Source organism: Passer montanus, unplaced genomic scaffold, assembly GCF_014805655.1.
Source record: "Passer montanus isolate IOZ18808 unplaced genomic scaffold, ASM1480565v1 scaffold15, whole genome shotgun sequence".
Taxonomy (NCBI): Eukaryota; Metazoa; Chordata; class Aves; order Passeriformes; family Passeridae; genus Passer; species Passer montanus.
The window spans coordinates 5534542-5556402 of NW_024362051.1; the positions used below are offsets into that span (position 1 = coordinate 5534542).

At 42.1% G+C, this 21861-nt stretch overlaps 1 protein-coding gene across 3 annotated transcripts; it reads left to right on the forward strand.

Moving 5' to 3' along the window:
* The first annotated feature begins 7934 nt into the window (after nt 1-7934).
* UBE2B (ubiquitin conjugating enzyme E2 B) lies at nt 7935-16862 on the forward strand. Of its 3 annotated transcripts, XM_039701137.1 has the most exons (7): nt 7997-8090; nt 8843-9001; nt 11055-11135; nt 11855-11880; nt 12908-12997; nt 14158-14246; nt 15016-16862. In XM_039701137.1, the coding sequence occupies exons 3-7, from the start codon at nt 11110-11112 to the stop codon at nt 15142-15144; spliced, it is 360 nt and encodes a 119-aa protein (XP_039557071.1). In that variant the 5' UTR covers nt 7997-8090; nt 8843-9001; nt 11055-11109; the 3' UTR covers nt 15145-16862. The 3 variants fall into 3 exon arrangements, with proteins under 3 accessions (XP_039557069.1, XP_039557068.1, XP_039557071.1); XM_039701134.1 differs by lacking the exon at nt 8843-9001 and having other exon boundaries at nt 7936-8090; XM_039701135.1 differs by lacking the exons at nt 8843-9001; nt 12908-12997 and having other exon boundaries at nt 7935-8090.
* Nucleotides 16863-21861: the final 4999 nt, after the last annotated feature.

Below are 21861 nucleotides of genomic sequence, written 5' to 3' on the forward strand. Positions count from 1 at the left end.
TCCTCATGAAAGCTCTGAAATGTTTGTGAAGGATTTTGAGGGGTTACAAAGACTTTCTGGGGAATCTAAGCAGCCTAATGGATAAATTGCTTCCCCTTCTCTCCAAAGCTCCATTTCATTTTAAGTGTTAAACTTAGTTGTTTTAACTCAATACCTTCTGAAAATGTATCTGTAACACTAAGTCAATCCATCACCAACAAAATCAATGACTCTGGAGATTTTAACACATCCCACTACAGCTATCAGAGATTTGGAAGGACAGAACTAGAGAGAGGAGGAATAACCCCTTCTGTAATTGAGCCGTGGGAGGAAAACTTGGCCTCTGCTCTTTCCTTTTCCCCTAGAAATGAATGAGATCCTTCATTCCTCTGCAGCAACTGCATTTTCTGTTGCAATAGAAAGAATGAGTCAGAAGAGCCTGCTGCTGGTGAAAGCTTCACTGGGCTGTCTTCAACAGAGTGCTTCATCCTTTTTGTTTGAGTTTTTGTGGTGTTAATCAGTTATTTAAAATGTCTGCTATCACCACGAGCATTCTGGATTTGTAAAAAAGCTTTTTGCTTGTCATTTATTCTAAGACTTAATGAACAAGCTCTCTTTGTAGAAGAAGACATTTTAGGTATGATCTTAAAAGTGAAATAGAGCAAGCTAGTAAAAAAAAAAATGCATCTCAATTAGATTATTCTTCCTCCATCTGTTCTCTCAGATCTTTTTATGGCAGGAAATTGCCTATTGGATTTTTGATTTTGCTTAATGGAAATGGCAAAATTTAAATCCATTCCCATTCCCACTGACATCAGGGGAAACAAAATTCAGTGTCTGAACACAACACTTTTTTTTTTAACCATTAGTGCCTGCAACTGCATCACAGTGAATATAGTAATTATAACATCAGTGAATTTAAATTAACTGAAATACTTAGAAAACTGTGGACTGGCACTTACACTTCTGAATCTCCTTGGCATTTCTGAAAATCCCAACATCTCTAATTAGCAATTTCTGATATGCCACATTCTTCCTGTGTGGACAACCCAGTTAAACCTTGTGAACTCCCCATATGACTTTGGGTAACAGGCTGTAACTGGATGGGATTTCTAATAGGAAGAGGAGTTTCTAATAGGAAATAGCATTTCAAGTAAAGCAGTGAGCTGGGGAAACCTTCTCTTTGTATCTTTTAGAATGCTGAACTTCAGAAGTATCATCCCTGAAAATCCTGGTCTCCATAAAAACCTCCAATTTATTTTTTTTTAAGTATCTAGCTGCTTGACAAACAGGACATTATGAACAGACAATAAATCATCTGGTTAAAAGAGATATAAAGATTGTATACCATATTCTTTTTTTGTATCCATGTGGGGACTGGTAAAATACATTCCAAATCTCTCATCAAAATGCCTACTGTCTTCAAAACTGAAATGAATCCAAATATCCAACACTGCTGTGCTCCTCCCTGTGCCTCCTCTCAGAGAAGAATCCTTCTCGCTGACTCATTCTGCTCTATGAACTGTATCTGAGGTTTGAGACTAAGGGAATTATCCTGGCTTGTTATTTACCTCCATGTTTATAGTTCAGCACTGCCAGAATAAGTGCTGCAGGGTACTGTTATAATTATTACTACTAATAATAACAATAATCAGTATCTAAAGCATGAGTGAGACCATGACTTAGCACAGGAGTTCTCTCTCCTCTCCACAATTCCAAACCTCTACAGAATTTCATAATAGTAGGTGGACAATAACAGAATTTTATGCAGAATAAAGTCTTTAGTGAAATTAAGTACACACTTGGAAAAACTTCCAAGTTACCATGTAGGTGACCATATGTGCTTTGTCTCCAAAGTTCCACATTGTTGCTTCCTCACTTTTCCAGGATTTTCTCCTGCATTGCTCCATAGAGAGTCCTTGTCACTGATCCTCCAGGGCTCAGTGCCAGCCCTGATGGATGTTTTTGATATGGACAATATGGAAAACCATCTGCAGGGCAAACAGGCACAGGTTGCCTGGGAATAACACAGATTACCATCTTCTACAGGTTTCTAAAACAACTCTGCTGTTTGGTTTATGTAATGACAGTGCTATTTTTAAAGATAAACTTTGCACTGCTTTGACTGAATCTGGATCCAGAACATAATGGTAACTCTGACCTTAAATGTAGGCACATTACATGTCACCATTTTAATTTAGCTTTTATATGATTATTTTCCCTTTGCTAATGTGGCACTGTACCCAGAAGTTCATGTGCAGGAAACTGCTTTTTTCTATACAGTTGAATTAGAGGTGCCATCCCCCTCCAAAAAACCACCCACATTTATTTTTTATGTGTAGGGTCTTTTGGAATCAGTTAAGGAGCCCTGTACCATTGTGTAACCGCATAATCTGTGTAAACATCACCAGGGGCAGCTCTTGTTTAAGCAAAACCTAAATCAGAAACTTTAGTAATTCCACTTTTTGTTAACAAAATATTCTCAGATGAAATCATGGTGTATAACAAAGGAAGAGGAAAAAATAAAAAGGAATAAAAACCAACAAAACCAAACAATACAGTTTAATAAGAAGCAGATTCTGTTTGTTTTAAAAGTACTCAAGGCATGAAAGCATGGACTGAAAAAAATCCTCCTGCTACATCAGAACTGACTCTGAGGCATAGAGTGCCCTCATTTCCCAAAGTCACCAATGTCCTGATCCTACTGCAATTAGCAACTGCTAATGTAGGTGATGAGCAAAAGGGAGCAGGATTTTGGCACAGATTTCGGCACAGTACCCAACCCATCAGCAGCAGGACAAACCAGAAGTGATCAAAAGACAGAAGACAGAGTGAAGGAGAAGGACAAGGTGGGAATGCAAAGTACTGAACACTTTTGGCTCTTCCAAATTTCAGAGAAGGGTTCAACTTTAATTCTCTGGAGCAGCACTGCTCAGAGGACCCAAGTCCTCCTTCAGTCATTCAGTCCAAAGCTCCAATTGTGCAGGTAATTTCATACCAGTTGGAAGCCTTAAACTACAAAACTAATCCTTGTTCTTAATAAAAAATTAACACATTTTATCTGTATGACAAATCACAACAATAAAAAAGGTGTGCTCTAGAAGCAATAAGATTTTATTTATGATTAATCTTTCATGATTGTTGTGAAGGTACTCAATTGCTTGTTCTTACTGGAAAAGTTAGTTTTAAGTTCTTTGTTATCCAATCCAGGGAAATAACATTAGAGCTCATCTAGAATTGTATGATTGATAAATTCCAACACCAAGTGAAGTCTTTTCTTTCTGCTTAAATACATTAATCAGGTTAACAATATCCTTATGATGAAATCATTGTTGGTAAAAGAAGAAAAACACTTTCTACCATGGCTTTTTATTTCACTTCATAGAGACTTCCTCTAAAAGGCTGACAACAAAAACTGTAATTTGCTTAACTAAAGACTGTCATTAATTTGAAAACACACTAAAAGTCTTTGTTTCTGCTCCCTCAGCCTTCCTTCAATATTCAAACACATTTACCACATTACTTTTCATGGTGCATCTTCAGCCTCTGAACCAACCAGGAATACAGCAAAGAAAGGAGGAGCTCCTTTCATCAGCTTAAAAATATCCCCCTGAATGTGTTTTATTTATGCTAATAAATCATAGATAAGAACTCCTATGTTAAAAGAATCACAGTAAAAATAGACTTTTTCACACTGAGGTCCATTTACCGTTTAATTTTTACATTACTAGCTGCTGGTAATTTGAAGCAGTTAACTCAATATAGAAGTATGTTATTTTAATTACACCCAATTCCCCCTTTTTTTTAAATTGATGGCTACACTCACACTGGTGCCAGGTCTCCTTAGTGCCACCAAGAGCCAGGACATCAGTCTGTGTTTAGAGGGAACTTCGAGGGAAGCTGAGGAACCCATATGGCAAAATGTGCCATTATTCCTAATTAAAAATTTATAAGAACTAAATTTTTTAAACATCCAGTTACTGCAAAGAGTGGAAATGGAATGGATACAAAGCATAGAAGTAAGAATCCAAATAAGTAAGAATCTAAATTTATACCCTCGTAATCTGACCACAAGTTATTGTTTGTGTACTTTGCAGAAGTTCAGTTAAATCACAGCGAGCTGGAGCGCCTGGCAAGGAGAAAACCCAGCCTGACCCATGTCCACACTGAATCCTTGTGGACTGTTCACAGGCAGAGGTCCGAACTCAAACTGAGCTTTTAGGGGAAATGCCTGTCACAGTGCTGAAATATCTTCGCGAGGGCGTGCTGGTGTGGGGATGGCACGGCCCGGGGACAATCAGCACTCTGCCCCTGCCGCGGCCACCGCGCCCGGAGCGCGGGGAGCGAGCCGCTGGTGACAGCAGGGTGGGCACCGGGCGGGCTGTGGGGCTGGGAGAAGCCTCTCCATGGCCATTTCTGCTGTCCCTCTCTCCATGGCCGGCTCTGCTGTCCCTCTCCCATGGCCAGTTCTGCTGTCCCTCTCCCCATACCTGTCTCTGCTGTGCCTCCCCATGGTTCTCTCTACTGTCCTCTCCCAAGGCCAGCTCTGCTGTCCCTCCCATGGCCATTTCTGCTGTCCCTCTCTCCATGGCCATCTCTGCTGTCCCTCCCCATGGCCATTTCTGCTGTCCCTCCCCATGCCTGTCTCAGCTGTCCCTCCCCTTGCCCAGCTCTGTTTTCTATCGTGGCACAGTCCCCTGAACAGTGAATAATTAGCACGGGCTCCATGACTGCAGAAGGCTGACCAGTTGCTTTATTATGCTACACCATATTATACTATACTATTAAGAGCTCACAACCCTTACAGACTGTCCCATGTAGATTTAACCTAATTGGTCAATCCATCCAAACACCACCCAGTGTCCAATTAAGACCCCCCCCTTTGGTAAACAATCTCCATAACGCGTTCCACATGTGCACAACAACAGCTGCAGCAAATTCAGATGAGAATTGTTTCTGGTTCTCTTCTCTGAACTGCCTCACAGCTGCCCAGGAAAACCCTGGGACAGAACCGTGTCTGTGTTCAGAGGATATGTGACTGCCACAGCTTTCCCTCTGCCATGGCCAGGTGGGGCTGAGGACACCCAAGAGCTCTGGGATGGAAGCAGTGCCCAGGCAGGACACCAGGAGCTCACCCAGCTCACACACAGCTCGTGACGGGGCAAAGTCACCTTAGAAATTGTTTGGGTTTGTCAAATGCTGCACAAGAATCCTGTACTTACTCAAGATTAATGTAGAATGTCCTGTAAAAATTAATTTTTAAAAATATTTTAAAATATTCTAAATATAAAAAGTAATTGAAATATACACAAAAATATTAAAATATTTAACTATATTAAACTAATAATAATATAAATAATAAAAATATAAATATAAAAGCTATAAATATATAAACAGAAAATAAATATATAAAATATATAAATAGATAAATATAAAAATATGTAAACATATAAAATATAAACATTACAAAATATAAGTATATAAAAATATAAAATTATGACCTATCAAATGGCATTAAAAAAAAAATAAATTTGAACTTGAAACCGCTTCCTGATCAGGAAGTTGTTATATCCATCCCAGTATTACTCAAGAAGGAACACATTACTTTCTCTTCTAGACCACAGACTGTAAGGGTTTTTTACAAGTGTTTGAAGCACTGTTACCGTGGATAGCTTTAATGGTTGCACAGAAAAAAAACCTCTCCAGGAACCAAATGACAAAGTTAGTGTTGAAATTGTTGTTTCCACTCATCTCTGGAAGTCAGTGGGTTACAAGTACATGATAAATTGAAAACATTTGAACTAAAATGCCCATAGTGACTTCACAATGGCAGTGATGCATTTAAGTTCATTAAGCAAGGAAGTACTGGAAATAATTATCAGCAGATACAAATCTAAAGTGGATATTTAGTGCAGATTTCATTTTGAGACATATTAAACCACCTTTGCAAGGCCAGAGCCTATCTTTTATTGTTAGTTGGGACTGATTTTTTTTTAAGTAGTTTGGGATATATTAATTTTAAAACATATATGTGCCATGCAATCAACAGAACAGAAATGGCATCTAGTTCTTCAGAGGAGGATAAAAAAAAAGCTTTTAATTTATTATTAAAACTACCAGCTACACCTGTTACTGCCAGGTAGGATTAAAATATTCCATTAGATAACAACAATACACTGTTCCCTGGTGGTGTCAGAAGAGAAGAAATAGTGTCCCTGATGAGATATTGCTGAAAAGTTCCCAAGCCAGGTGGAAATACCAAAGGGTTTCAGATTCAGCTCCAGCTTGGTGCTGCTGGTCAGTTTTTGTTTATTTCCCTGCACGGGTGACTTGGGCTTCAAAGGGCAGAGAGCTGCCCTGGGGACAGGGGATGCCCTGTCTGGGCTCTGAAGCAGTGCCTGCTAATACTGAATTAATTAAAGCTGTTAAGTGACCTTCATTTTGTGCACAGGTCCAAGCTTGCACTGGTTTTTACAGATTGCTTTCTGCCTTCCAGGCTAACAAGAGCAAAATAAAATCTGGGTAAAGGTAAAGGAGCAGGGGAATGAAAAATGGGAAAGTGTGTGGTGGGAGGAGGAGAGTCCAGAGGAGGGGATTGCTTGTCAGGAACCATTCCTCACTAGTGTGGGGAATAATGTTTTAGTGGCTGGGGTATTACAGTTCCCTATTACCAAGCCTTTTGGAAAAGCTTGCTCCCCTGCAGTACCAGGCTTGTGTGAATTCCTCACTTTTGGCATCTATTTGCACTAAGGTGGGACATTGGATTAAAGTGGTCTGAGCAAATCCTTGCAGAGTTAAATCCCATCCCGTGTGAAACACAAATTCCTCTTCTAAAGGACCCAGCCGGTGGTGCTGCTGCAGCAGGGCTGGCACTGGCTTGGTGAAAAGGCAGCAGTGAGGTCTGTGCTGTCAAACCCTGGGTCGGAGCTGTTCCACCGCCGGGATGGCTGGAGGCAAAGGGAACGGGCAGGGGGCGCAGACAGTGCTTGTTTCTGTCATTTCATCACGAGTCCCACGATGTTTTGACCTCCCCGGTGCTGTTCCACCGCCGGGAGGCAAAGGGAACGGGCAGGGGACGCAGACAGTGTTTGTTTCTGTCATTTCATCACGAGTCCCACGATGTTTGACCTCCTTAAAATCATCTGAAAGAAAGGCAGGGAGGCACATGAAACCACACAAATCCAAGTTCAGGGATAACTTCCAAGACTGCATGTAAGAACTGGGTCACGACTTCAAAGAGACCTGCTCTGTCTGTGGAGTAATGGGATTTTTAAAAAGGGCTGAGAGCCAGGACATCAGTCTGTATTTATAGGGAATTTGAAATGCTGAGGGACCCATATGGCAAAATGGACCATTATCCCTAACTAAAATTTGATAAGAACTAAATTTTTAAGACATCCAGTTACTGCAAATAGTGGGAGTGGGCTGAATACACAACACAGAAGAACCTAAATGTTCAACCTTGTAACCGCACAACGAGTAACTGTTTGTGTACTTTGCACAAGTTCAGCCGAATCACAGCGAGCTGGAGCGCCTGGCAAGGAGAAAATCCCACCTGGCCCACGGCAGGACGAAACGCTCCGAGAGCGGCAGGGAGCGCTGCTGCTGCCCGGCGGGCCGGGGCGGCACTGCGGGGGCCACCGGGCAGTGTCCCGGACCGGTCCCGGGCTCTCCCGGACCCTGTCCCGGACCAGTCCCGGCTCAGTCCCGGGCTCTCCCGGGCAATGTCCCGGACCAGTCCCGGCCTCTCCCGGACGCAGTCCCGACCCTCTCCCGGACCCAGTCCCGGCTCTCTCCCAGTCCTTTCCCGGACCCAGTCCCGGCTCTCTCCCAGTCCTTTCCCGGACCCAGTCCCGGCTCTCTCCCGACCCTTTCCCGCTGTCTGTTCCCAAACTCCGCGGACCCGCTTCCCCCCCGCGCGGCGCGATGGTACGGTCCCGCTCCCCCCCCCGCGCCGTGGCAGTGGTGCGGTCGGCGCGGGCCCCGCCCCGCGCGCGGAGCCGCCATTGCGGGTTGTTTGTGCGGGCGCGCAGCGAGCGCGGGCGGGAGGCGGCGCCGCGCTCCGCCATGTCCACCCCGGCGCGCCGCCGCCTGATGCGCGACTTCAAGAGGTGAGCGGGGCCCGGGCCCGGCACCGAGCCCCCCGGGCAGGGCAGGGGCAGAGCCGGGATGAGCGGGGGCACCGCCGGGCTGTTGGCTTTGTTCGAGCCGCCTCGCCCGGGCGCCGACGGCGGGGGGCGTGTGAGGAGCGGAGCTGGAGCGGAGCTGCGGAGCGGCTGACGGGGCGCCGGGCTGGCGGGGCTGCGGGCGCCGTGCCGTGCCGTGCCGTGCCGTGCCAGGGCCGTGCCGTGTCCGTGCCCTGCCGTGCCCGTGTCCGTGCCGTGTCCGTGCCCTGCCGCCCGGAACCCGCAGGCTCCGGCTTTGCAATGGCTCCGGCGGAGTTCGGAAGCGTTCCAGTCTTGTTGGGTCTCTCTGAAAATAAGTTTGTTGTGATACTCGCCTGAAAAGGAGCGCTAAGAATTGGCGAACGCGTCGTTTGTGTGTAATAGGAGCCCAAATGGCCTTCAGTGTTTTTGTGCACAATCATGTGATACTGTGTTTAAAGTTTGCGATCGTGGGGAATCTTGTGCAATATACGCGAGCTGCTAAAGGAGCAGTTATTAGTTGCACTCTTTTAAATGTTAATGACTGAACCACTGACTCTGGAATAAATTATTTCCAGTCTGACACGTAAACATACTTAGAACAGAGTGTGGAAAAGGGTGGGAGGTTTCCTTGTAGGATGTACAGTAAGAGTTCTGCAGGCTGGGTCGCTCCGGAGTGCTTGGAGGTGAGTCAGCTCTGATAGCGTCTCTTTTTTTAGCATAGCTCTGTTACACAGGCCCTGAAAGCACATCAGTAAACACTTGACGTGTATTGTGGTTGCTTTACGTGTACGTAAAGCAGCAGCGACAAAAGCCTGATTCGCGAATGTAGAAGCAGGAGGAGGTTTTTGGGAAGTGGAGCCCTCCCCTGCTGCTGGGTGAGTGTTGGTGTTTGTTAAGTGGGTGTTGCTTGATTCCTGTTCAAATCAAAACAGGATATTCAGACTTTTTATTGTGTTTGCTTGCACAGATGAACCAGTGATTTTTTTTCAGGCTCACTACCTCAGTTTTTCAAGATTGCAGTCAGAATTTATGCCTTTATATTCCTACAAGTACTGGTTTAATAATTTTGAAGTTAAGGCTGGAGAGAAGACTCTAAAGCTGTGGAAAAATATAACCAAGTACACAATGTAAATCAAATCCATTTGTCATATATATAGCAACTTTGATATTCCAAAACTTATGTAACTTTTTCATGTCAGTTTTTGTTTTACTCTGCTCTTTTGTACTGCAGGTTATGTATTTGTTTTTTTTGTTACTTGTACTTCATACTGAAATAAGAGACGGTGTGCTGTGAACTCTGATTGACTTCATTAAATATAAACTGCTTTTGCATACTGTGATTGTCAGGAGCAGTCAAGAGAAGAGTTCCGCCAATTTCTTACCTCCTCTAATTTGTTTGAGTAAACCAAAAGAAATAAAAGATTATTTGTTTACTTTGCTGATAAAAAGGGAGTACTCAAGCCACATTTTCCCTGCTGTTTAGGACTTTGAGGATTAGTCCTATTTGCAGTCCTGCCAGATCCTTTCTGTAGTTAGACCCTGTGACAAGCAGGGTGCACACATGCTTTGAAGTTGATCTAAAAACCAGGGTCATCTCCCAGATGCATTTGTCAGGCACTGCTGCTGGCCTGCAGCCTGGCTGTCACGCAGCAAGAAGTCCTGTTCCTGCTTTCCCTGACCAAAATAGTAGGTGGTTTATGCTGTTGATACTCAGCTGTCTGGACTGTGTGTGCTCGGAGAGCAGAGATGTAAACACAGAGTTTAAAGGGGCTCTGTAGGGCAGCACCACTGCTCAGCATCCTTGGACAGCACATGGTGTTACCCCGGGCTGAGGCAGTGCAAGTGCAGGGAGGATTGCCTGGCTGTGCTGCTGGCAGCTCTCAAAAAATCTGCATATGGCATTTAGTTAGAATTTGTCCCTTGGTCTGCAGAGCTTTTTGTGGTGACTTGTTTATAAGTGTGCTGTGATATTATCAAACCTCATGGTAACACTCAAGAGTTGTTTGTGACACAGGGGCAGTCACTGCATTTTCCTTATTCTTGCATAACTCTGGAGGTAAAACAGGTGAGGGCAGTAGGAGCTGTCACTGAGGGGGTTTGGGCAGGTGCATTGATTGGGGCCTGCTGGTGGACATTTGTCAGGGTCTTGTGATCCTTTAGATGGATCAGTGATGGGCAGAGGGGCATTTGGATCCTGCCCTTTGGCTGCAGTATGCATATTTCTGGTTCAAGTTTGTGAAGCTTTTAGTGAGTAACATGCTTTCCCTAGTCCAAGGATTAAGGAACTAAAAATAATTTTAAATGTTCCCATAATTGCTTTAGAGATAAACACATTTGTGAGGCTGGTAAGGGGGAGTAGCAGCACACAGGTTTCCCCGTTGCTCCCTTTTGAAACAATCAGCTTGTCAGTCAACATAGGCTTATACCAAATTTAGCCACTTGTCACACACAGATGTGGGTGTGCAGGAAAAGCTCCCCTGCTGGTCCCTTGCCTTGAGTCCCAGCAAGAGTGCTCTGTGTGTGTGCCACTGCCTGGATTGCAGCTCTTGCTTGTGGCTGCAGCTTGTTCTCCTCTTCGCTGTGGCAGCCAGCAGCAATTGCTCTCTCATAGTTCACAGTGTAGCACCATAAATCCCAGCTGTCCGTGGTGCTGTGAGTTATTCTTACAGTTAATCCTTTGCTCCCTGAACACTTAATCAGACCTCTTGTGCCCTTGTGTCTCAGTGTAAAACATGAGAAAATCTTGATATGCGTTGCCTTGTAGGTCTGTCTTTCAGAGTGTTGATAATCTGCACCTAAAGCTTTGTGTATTCCCTGATTTGGAATGAGAAAATATTTATGAAGTGTGGATATTACTGGTAAATTACATCTGCAGGTGGAAGTATTTCATATATATGACTTGTCTTTCTATGTCTTTCTAATTCTTAGATTGCAAGAAGACCCTCCTGTGGGTGTCAGTGGTGCACCATCTGAGAATAACATAATGCAATGGAATGCAGTTATATTTGGGTAAGAGTTTTTGGTTACTATGAAATTCAGTATTAGAGGGCTAAGTATGACAACCTGGTGTTTGTTTTTAGTTATTCTCTTGTTTCATGTATGTAAAGTCAGTAAACTTTTAAAAAATGGCCAAGGTGAAAATCTCTTTTCACAGTTAACGGGGAATGGTTAAGTAACAGGGAGGGAAAAAAGTTAAATTTTAAATTTGTTCAGCTTTTTTGTTGAATACAGCTTGCATGTGGCTTAATAATAGGTTATACTGTATTATGAAAAAGCAGAATTCTTCTTTAAAGTACATAAGTGCCACATGTTCTCAGCCATTAGATCCAGATGTATTAGTGACTGGATTGAATCCTAGTAGGACAAGGTACAGGCTCTGTCTGGGAAGTTACATATTCTGTGCAAGAGGAGGTGACTTGTGATTTAGTTTTCATAACACTGAAGTGTGCTTGCTAATAATCTGCTCATTTGTTCCAAACTAGTCACCTAAAGGCATATGTATTGTTTGGGATGATGATAAAGTAGATATCCCAAACAGCAGGTGACTGTGGGACATGTCTTAGATACAGCAAAGCTCTCAGAGGTTACCTATGGATCCTTCTCTAATTTAAATTATTGCTTCTGCCTATATCTTGGAGAGGATGAGAAAGAAAATACACATTTATTGTGCCTGCATGGAAGTACATAATGATCACTTTTAACTGGAGTTTCTTTTTAAAACCTTTCAGGCCAGAAGGGACACCTTTTGAAGATGGTAAGTTGCTAACTTTTGCATCCATTGTCATTCTAATAAATGTTGCCAGTACTAACATTGTTCTGCTTTTGAAAAATAATAGATGCTATCTGTGTATAATTTGAAACAAACCAAGTAAGTGAAGCAGTGAGGGCTATAAAAATATGTATCTTGATCCAAGCAGTGTCTCGTCACGCTGCCTCATGGTTGGTTAGAAAGCCAGGAAGCAATGCTTCTGTCAGGGGTGTTTCATACACACCCACAAGAGCTGTTAGCAGGGCTTTTTGGCCTGACACTGCCAGGTGTGCTTGCACATCTCTAGCTGAGCTCAATAAGAGCTTTCATTGTTTCATCTTTTTGGCATATTTGCTTCATCACTGTTCTCCTAATGAAGAACAGGTGAAAAACCTTGAGGTGTTCTCAGTATAGAACTCAGTGAGGTTGAGGGAATCCCAGATTTGTACATAAACATGAAAGCTGGTGTGTAATGACCCTCCCTCAGGCATATGAGGAATAATGAGTTTAATAATTATAGTATTATTGCAGTAATTGGCAGCAGATGGGATTTTCTCTGTGTTGTGTTGGAGGAATTACAGTAAATTATTCACTGATCCATAACAAAGGTTTTCAGTGAATCAGTTGTGAGCTCCAAAGACTGAGATTGCTGATTATGAAATTCCAGTGTTTCTTTGCTGGCACCACAATGCCTTCTTAATGAAACACCTTAAAGTCACCCAGGTCCATGGACCCAGCATACCTGGGTCATGGAAAAGTGGGATAATATTGGATAAGGCTGCCTTTGCCATGGATGCAGTGAGTCTCCAAGCTCCTACCCAGCCACTACTGCTGGTTTGTTACTCTAAGCAGTAGTTCCATAGTTCCATTATCACTTGAAATGTATGAAAAGCAATCAAATTCAGTGTTGTTTTTTTAGATAATGGTGAGGAGAATACTGGTCATGGAGCACACAAATTAATTTGTTGTCTATGTTCCTGGATATGTTTTTTTGTTGTTAGTTATCTGATCTTATTTATCTTTGTTTGGACAGGTACTTTTAAACTAGTAATAGAATTTTCTGAAGAATATCCAAATAAGCCTCCAACTGTTAGGTTTTTATCAAAAATGTTCCATCCAAATGGTGAGTAAACCATCTTTATTTAGCTGTAATACTCATTAAATATTACAGTGTGGTCATGCATTCTCTGAAGCTCCAGAATGCTTAATCTCTCTTCAGTGCCATCTCCTAAGTAGATGTCTAAGACAGAACTGCTTGACAAAAAATTGAGAGTTATGATGCTATTAAGAAGCAGCTATCTGCCTCTTAGTAATCAATATGTAGCCTCAGTAGCAAAGCCTGTGAGTATTTTCAGCAGCAGCAGCTGCACTTAGGTTGGTTTAAAGAGGCAGTTCTGGCTGCAGATTCCTGCCCCCTTCCATTTAACAGCAGCCGTGTCTGTGCAGCCACAGCATGAGCTGCAGGGAACTGCTGCAGCCAAGTGTTCATTATTCCTGCCAGGTGAGGTTTCACCAAGTCCCTGCTTTCATCTGGTGCTCTGTGCCTACCAGGACTAGCACAGGGAAGAAAATGAGGATGCTCAGTCACAGAGGAGGTGTCTGACCCCATCTCAGTGATGAGGGCAGCACTGTGCTGCTTCCCCCAGCACTGGTAGGTTTTGCTGAGTGCAGAAAAAAACCTGCCTGCTTCTGCTCTGTAGAAATCATACCTCACATACTGTGCAGGCCAATTTGTCTCTGCCACAAGGTCTGTAATTTGTTGGGAACAAGCTGGAAGACAAGGGTGTAGAAGTTTGAGCAGTGAGTCTCAGGTTTATGTGAGCTCCCTAAGACTGATAGGTATCCAGACAGAAGTAGGATTTCAGGCACTTTTCCGTATTTTCTACTGTGCCTTGCTCATAGTGAGTGTGTGAAAATGGGGTAGGAGCTGTGTGTGTGATGGTGTGAGTGGCTCCATCCTGCAGCCAAGGCCTTGCTGCTCCCTGGGAGGCTCTCCACTGTGACAGTGTGGGTCAGTCACGCTGGAGGAGCAGGACACCAAGTCTGCCCCTTCCTGTGCTAATGCCATGATCTTCAGACATTCCTTCTTTCCCTCATAGGCGTTCTGTTAATTTCAGTAATAAATCTTTAAAGTATGTGTCAAGCCACAGAAGATGGTGAGACAAACTGCTGTCCTGTTTCCTAAAGCATTAATTTAAGCACAGACTGAATTGGAACAATAACTCTGCCTGAACAGTGCCATAAATCTGACAGTTTCTAAGTGATACCTGTGTGTATTTGCAGTGTATGCAGATGGCAGCATATGTTTAGATATTCTTCAGAATCGCTGGAGTCCAACGTATGATGTTTCATCTATTTTAACTTCAATTCAGGTAACTTTGCATCTGTTTTACCAAATAATTATGTTGTTGTTGGTCTCTATTCCAGAATTCACAGCTCAGTGATAGGGATAGCCAGGTATCTGTATCAAGGGGAGCTTCAAATCCTTATGAGCTCAGCAGTATTTTTAGATCAAATAAAGACAAAGAAGCTACACAATTACTAATTCTAAGCTGTGAAACTGCTGTAGTATATTTTTGCACAGGAAAGCATTTACTGGTTTGTGTTCATTTTTAACTGTTTTTACTCAAGATAGGATATCAGATGCAGAAATTTGCCTTGTGTTTGAAACATTTAACTTTACTGTGAAGCCCTCAAAGGGAAAATATTGCTGAAAGGAACTACTTGGAATAAGTAAAAATGGCCTGGCACAGTGGAAATGCACAGTTCCTTTGCTCTTGTATGATTGTTCTAATTTTTCAACAGTGATGTTTTGTAGGAGACATCTTAGCCCCTCTTTAGTTGTGAATGACAGTATAATGTAATTACCAAATAGTCAGTTAGCTCCCTAGTGCTGACTAGCACAAACTGTCTCTGGTTTGTGAAGCTACAAGTGTGTGCAGCACTGATACTTAGGCAGGGTGTAATTTGAGTGTCAGTAATATAATTAGGGGTGCCTAACTATGAGTTTATCTAGGTTTTTTAACTGGGCCATTCTGAGTTGTGTCTGCCTCTGAAACACATTTGACTTGAAAGTAAGTTGATTTTTTCTCGATTTAAACGTGTTGGTTTGTCTCACATTATATTTTCCCCTTTTTCCAGTCTCTGCTTGATGAACCCAATCCAAACAGTCCAGCAAACAGTCAGGCAGCACAACTTTACCAGGAGAACAAACGTGAATATGAGAAAAGAGTTTCAGCTATTGTCGAACAAAGTTGGAATGATTCGTAACAGCTGCTGTGTTACTCTCCATCCTCATAATCATTATGTACAATTTAACTCTCAATAGAAAGGCTACCAGAAATTTCAAGTGCCACAGTTCTATGAATTTGCATAAAAACTCATTTGCAAACAAAATTAAGCCCTCCAGTTTAGGGGAAGCTAAAAGCTTGTGTATCTCAATTAACGTCCTTTTTATTGCATGGTAAGAACTAAGTTATTGCTACATAAATTTGTAATATATCCTGTTTGTATTTTTTTTCCAAGTGTATAATGTTGGTGTGGAGTTTTCATGACAGAATATACACATTTTGTAAATCTGTACTTTTTCAAATATTGAATGCCTTATTTTTGAATTCTTTAGATTTTTAAATTGGAGAAAAGCACTTAAAAAGTTTTTATATATGAATATTTCATGTAAAACTGTTAAATACATAACCTTAGTGCAAGACATTGTGCTCTCACTCTATCTTTTTCCAAGGTCTCATTTTTTTGTCTGTGCTGTTGATACCCTGCATTTTACAAACAGAAAAGTTAATCCACAATGTTATCTGTTTTCATGGCATGTCTTTGCTCCAGCACCACAGCTTGACCTGATTCTGTGTGTCCTCAGTTGTATGAGGAAGAGACATTTTGGTAGCTGCCAATTACAAATGGGGTCCCACCTTAAACCAGCAGCAGAGATGCAAACATAACCTGGGTGACCAGGCTTGATGAGAACATATTAGAATAAGTTTTATTTTTCTGAAATATTGTATTTTGCAAACCTGAAAATATTGTCATCTAAATATGTTCTATATTCATATAGTGATACTGTAATATAGTTTTGAATATCTTCTAATAATTAAAGAGGTTTCCCATTAGTTTCCCTTGGGGGTAGGGAAAAAATTAATCACCAACAAAAGAAAACATGTCTGCAGATTTAGTGGAGTTATTCTTTAAAGCTGGACTGTGTACTATGTGGTCAGGTCTCATGTCTGTATCCCAAAGGCTCCACATATTCTTAAATTGACAGTTTGAAGAACTTTGGATTTGTTTTGTTAAGTGTTGATGTGGTGGTAATTTCTACAGTATTCTGTTATTCAAACCAGGCTAGCTGACTACAGTAAAGAATTAAGCCTTTTTTTTTTCTACCAGTATTAAAATTGTAACAACTTTTCATAATTCCAGCCAGCATTACATATATATTAAACTCCCCAAATCCCATACCAAAATACAGCTCAGTGGTGCCTAAAAAGCAATGGAAATTGATTTCACCTAGAAAAGAAAGTGTTTATTTGCAGCAGTCATTACTAGAAGTTATTCTCAATGCACTGAAACAAGAATATCAATTTACACCTCACACCTGCTTGTAAAGGTCTGTGATTTCTAGGAGCAGCACTCAAGTTTGGAAATGGCACTCAGAATACTGTCCAGGCAGTCTGTGAGTAGCCTGTGGAGTCAAACTGCTGTGCCTTGGATAAGCATTAGTGTACAAAGGCTCACAAGATATCAATGCTGTGTAGTAACTTTGCTCTCATTAAGTCAGTTTGCTTTCCTTGAATTGCTGAATTTGTGTTTAAGAATTTTTCAGTTTGTGTCTGATTAATAACAGAAGCTCCAAAGGATCCAATTTGCTTTTAGTTGTGGTGAAGTTACAGTAGCACTGGCAAAGTGGTGCTATGTGCTTAAACATCAATGCAAAGATTTTTTTGTTCATAAATATAACATGGAAAAGATTCCTCGTCTAAGAATTAATCTAAACTTTTTTTTTATTTGCCTCCTCTTTCAGTATTTTTGTTCCTTTGACACGTGCATGAGCTGAGATTTGCTGTTCATTAGCGTTCACATTAATTTGATTTGTTCCTGAACAGCCAGTGTGGCCCAGTTATAGATTGATGACACTCAGAACATGTTTTTGTGTCTCTGGCATGTGTGAGAAATAAAATTTGTGCAGAAAGGGGTTTAGTTAATGATGGGCACTGCAGGCTGCCTGTGCTGGGAGCCACACTGTACAGGGACAGGTGTTTCTGAAGGTGCCCAAGAGCGTTCTCTGCAGAGGGCAGAACTTGGAGCCTACACTTGGCAAAGTCTGGCTGGAAAATGTCCTGCTGTCCCTCAGACAAAGGTGAGGTATCCCAGGGTGTGGTGGGGAGGAGCATTCCCTTGCTCACCACATTTCCCATGGTAACACTTAGATGACTCTGCAGGCGTGGGAACGTGGCACTGGTGAGAATCCAGGCCCTGGGTGACCTGTGGGGACACACTGCTACAGAGGTGCTGCTGCTTCTGCAGGCAGGATCCTGGAGCAGCTGGTGCATCCCCAGGGTTGTGGGAGAAAGGTGACCTCTGTGAGCCCTCCACCAATGCACATCAGAAACAATCACAGAGCACAGGTTAAAATCTGCTGAAAGCTGCTGGAAAACAGATATATTACCAGGCAGAAGGAAGCAGGCTGGGGTCATGGTGTAAAGGATGCAATGTGTGTGAGCTGGCAGCACTCATGGTCACAGATTCCTCTTGGAGCCTTCACATGCCCATGTTCAGCATCTGCAGTGGGTTTAGATGTACTGACTGTTCAGGCCCGTGTGTTCCTTACTGCTCCCTGCTCCCACCACCCTCCTTTTGGGGCCATCTGGTCCATGGGCCCCTGCAGGCTGCCCTGGAGCTGTGTGGGTGGTGAAAGAACAGGTCAGGAGTGTGAGTAATGGACAGATGAAAGCCTCAACAAGGAGCAGGAGTGATGACAAAGACAAAAAGATTCAAGTGCACTGATTCACAAGAGCACTCAGTAGTCACAATAAACTTTGTGTCACAATTACCTTCTTAAATAGTGTACTGGGATGCTTGATTGTTAATGTATTAGGAGATGTAATGCACTAAGCTTGCTAGGACAGTGGGATTAATTAAGGAAGGACTGATGGGTTAAGAGTTTTGCATTTGTAGTTTCTCATGGGACTTTTGTTCACTGATATTAAACAGTTCATAATCACTTCTTTTCCATTGGATTCATATGAAGATTGAAAAACACAGTGGAGATGTCTTTAAATTATTAATTCCAGAGTTTTTGTCCTATATATCCATGTCATTCCCGTGATTTTACAGGTGGACAGACGGAGGCATCCAGATTTGCAGTGGTGTTGTGTCAGTGAGGAAGCCATTGGTGGGGCTGTGGGTGTGAACCATTTCTGGGCATTCCCCAGTCTGAGTTTCAGGTATAAAACCACCTCTGCCCTCAGGTTTATCACACTAACATTATTCATAAGAAGAATCAAACACTGCACTGCTCGTGCTGCTTTCTTCAGATCTCAGTTCCCTAAAGATGTCTCATCCAAATGCAGTCCCAAGCCAGAACTATGGGACGTGGATCTTCACAAATGTGATTAACTTCACTAGTGTGAGTCGTCCCATTGGGATTCTTCACCATAGTACAGATAAATGTGTGTAATTGAAGAATCAAGGCCTTAGGCTGTGAGAAGTGAAGAAATCACAGCTTGAGGTACTATATCTGCAGCTTCTTTGTGGGAGGTTTTGTATTAATAGTCAATTAATTCAGTGTGTCAAACAAATAAAGCTTTAAATATTTAGAGATTAGGAGGTGCCTAATAAAAAAATTTACAGGAAGAAAGGAAGATTCCCTGATCACTACAGGGGCATTGAAATATTCAAAATAAAATAGGTAGGATAATGTAGACAGTTAAATACTTCACATTTAACCTGTCAAGAGTCTGTGAGAGTAGCTTTTGATGTGTATAAAAATGCAGCAGGAGAGGAAGAGACTTCTCATCCGGCCAGACTTCCCAACCTGTGTTTTTATATTTGAGGTTTTTACTGTTTGTGGAAGCTGTCCCAGGCAAATACTATGCCTTATTTGTTTGGAATTGTTTTCTGGAAGAGGAAAGGTGTAATCAGCAGGCAATCTGCTGTAATGTGTGAGTTGGCAAGGCAGGTTCTCCACCTCTGCTTGGGATGGGGCTCCATGGTGAGAAGCTGGTTGGACTGTGAGTGGGAAACAGTGACCAGAGACTCTGGGTGAGTGGGCAGCACTTGTGTGAGCAGTGCCAGCTCCAGCACTCTGTTTAATTTGTTGTTTAAGTATTAAAACAATCATCTGAACTCCTCTCCCTGATTTTGTTCATCTTTCTAATGGAGGAGCTCCAGCAGGGTACAGAATGTGCGTGTCCTGTGTTGTCATGCTGACAGTGGATCACAGGCCCTCCTCAGCACACCCAACTGCCTTAGAAGTGTAAAGTGGTGTAAACCCTTGGATCCAGCCTTGAGCCATAGGAACACCCTGTAGCTAGAGCAGTAAATTATTTAGGAGGTGATCTTTTTATTTGATTAAAGTTTTGGGGATAAAACCAGTCCAAAACTAGAAGACCAGCAAAGAATTTGTGTTATTGCAGGCAAGTGGACAGTTTTGTTGAACTTGAATGTTCACAGGTAATCTCTGGAAATCTCTTCATATTAATGATGGTGAAAGAAGTGAGAGGAAAATGAGCTAAATCTAAAAAAAAATTAAATATGTAGAATCAATGAACAAACCCCTGAACAAACAATGAACAAACAAATTAATGGGATGTGGGACTGCATTTGCTGTGCATTCAAAGGATGTGAGTCTTCTAGAAAATAATTTATCTTGGATTATGTGTGGGTATGTACATAGGAGAGAGCTTTTTGAGCTATTATAGACACTTTAGGTAGTGTTTGAAAATAAATGGGCTTTAGGATTTGAGGAGGTTTTTGCTCAGCATTGTTACTGCACCTTGAGCTCATCTCATAGCTCAGCCACCATGAGCAGAGAATAAAAAAGGCAGAACTTTTTAGACTTTCTGATAATGACTGTAATTAGCATCACAAGCTATGGAAATTGTGATATTCCCTAAAGGTTTCTTGTCATTATCCTCGGTTTCTGCATTGAAAATAAAGATTTTTAAGACAGGGTATCTTCTGTATTTGGTACTGTCCCTAACTGTCACTAATGGTAACATTCAGCCTCCGTGACTGCGTGAATCCATTCTTAATGCTTGTGTCTGCTGTGGTCTGTGTGAAAGCTGTATCCTGCCAGAAAGCAAACGTGCTCCTCTCAGGCAGGGGATGTTGTTCAGCATCCAGAATGAGCCCTTTTTCATGATGTGGTCAAAGCACGTAGCGTGGGATTTTCTGAGCTGGTGCAAATGTTACTAGAAGAAAGTTTTTTTTAAAATCCCACTATGTCAGTGTTTCAATCAGGAGTTCAGTGAGGTCATAAAATAAATAATTTTTGCCCTTAAACAAGTGGCAGAGCTGGGTCACACTCCTGCAATAAGGGAGATGTGTTTTGATGGCACTGATAACAGAGACTTGGCTGTGGAGGCTGTTAGTGGTGGAGGTGGGCAGATGCCCCTGCCCCAGCCTCCACCTGTAGCACAGGGTGTTCAGCCCTCAGCCCCTAGAACTGAAAAGATCTTGTGTTTCTTCCCTTGTTTTTCAGTTTGGGTCATTAACCGCCGTGTCTGATGCATTTCTAAGCTGAATAATTTTGACAGCTGCCAATTTGGTACACATACCATGGGCTGAGTTGGGAGCCACCAAGCTGGGGAGGATTCTGAAGCCTGAGCAGAGGCTCTACCTGGCACAGCAACAACCTCGGGCACTAAGGGGGTCCCAAAGAGGTATTCATCAGGGAAAGAGTTGGTCAGAGAAAGGTCACCCCAAGCATCTGAGACCCACAGAGGTTTTTATCCTGGATAAACCTCTGCTTGCAAAAACCATTGAACACATTCACAGTGCTTTCAAAGCCCTGTTGAACTTTTAACTGCTCAGCCTCAGTATTAGATTATAAATTATACTGTTCATTGTCATCACCATTTATTCCATAAATGATTTTTAAAATATTTTCTGGGTTTTTTATATTTCTGTCAATTTTGAAATCGATTTGGATATGACTAGAAGATTGTGGTTTCAAGGGTTTGTCTAGAATTCTGCCAGATAACTGCAAAGTCCAGTAAATGTAAACATTGTTTTCTTACTTCATGTTAGTTCTATCATTATGTGACTTGAAGGATTTAATTCTGAAATATGATACTTCACTCAGGCTGAGGCAAATTGTCTTCAATGACTGACCAAAGTGGGAAGAAGGCAGAAATGCCATCTCCTCTGAATTAATTATGAACCACACAGCTCTTGCTATTATCTGTTTACACATTATTGGCCTTGTGATGTGCTGGTGAGAGATTTTCTTTCACTGTCTGGTCCAAACGTACATTAAGTCCAATTTCATTAAGAAGGCTGCTCGCCTGCCTTGTTGAAAGGGTCATTGTGTTAGTTATTACAGTGTTTTCTTTGTGCTGGCTTCCCCCAAATTCCAGTAACTATTTTGTAGAAAAGTTTGAAAGTGAACTTTTGATGCCTGTGAAAGCTGCTTCATTGACTTTATTGACTCCAGAGCCTGAAGTTCTTTATCCACAGAGATCTTTAAAAGGACACTAAAAAGTTTTAGCCAAAGCTTATAGAATTTGGTACTTATAGTATAGTTAAGTATTATAGACCCAATGCTGTTCCCATGGAGACCCAAAGGAATTTTTCCATTGAATTAAGTGGTAGCAAAGCATACTCTTTATTGAGTGGGAAAAGGACTGGACTGGAGAACTCCATTTGTTGTTCCCAGTTTTGTTTGTGTGCTTTCACTTCTGTATAAAGAAATAGCAAAAATAATTTTTTTGTATTTTCAGTGAAACTTTAAGTATTTTCATTGTGATTCATCTGCTC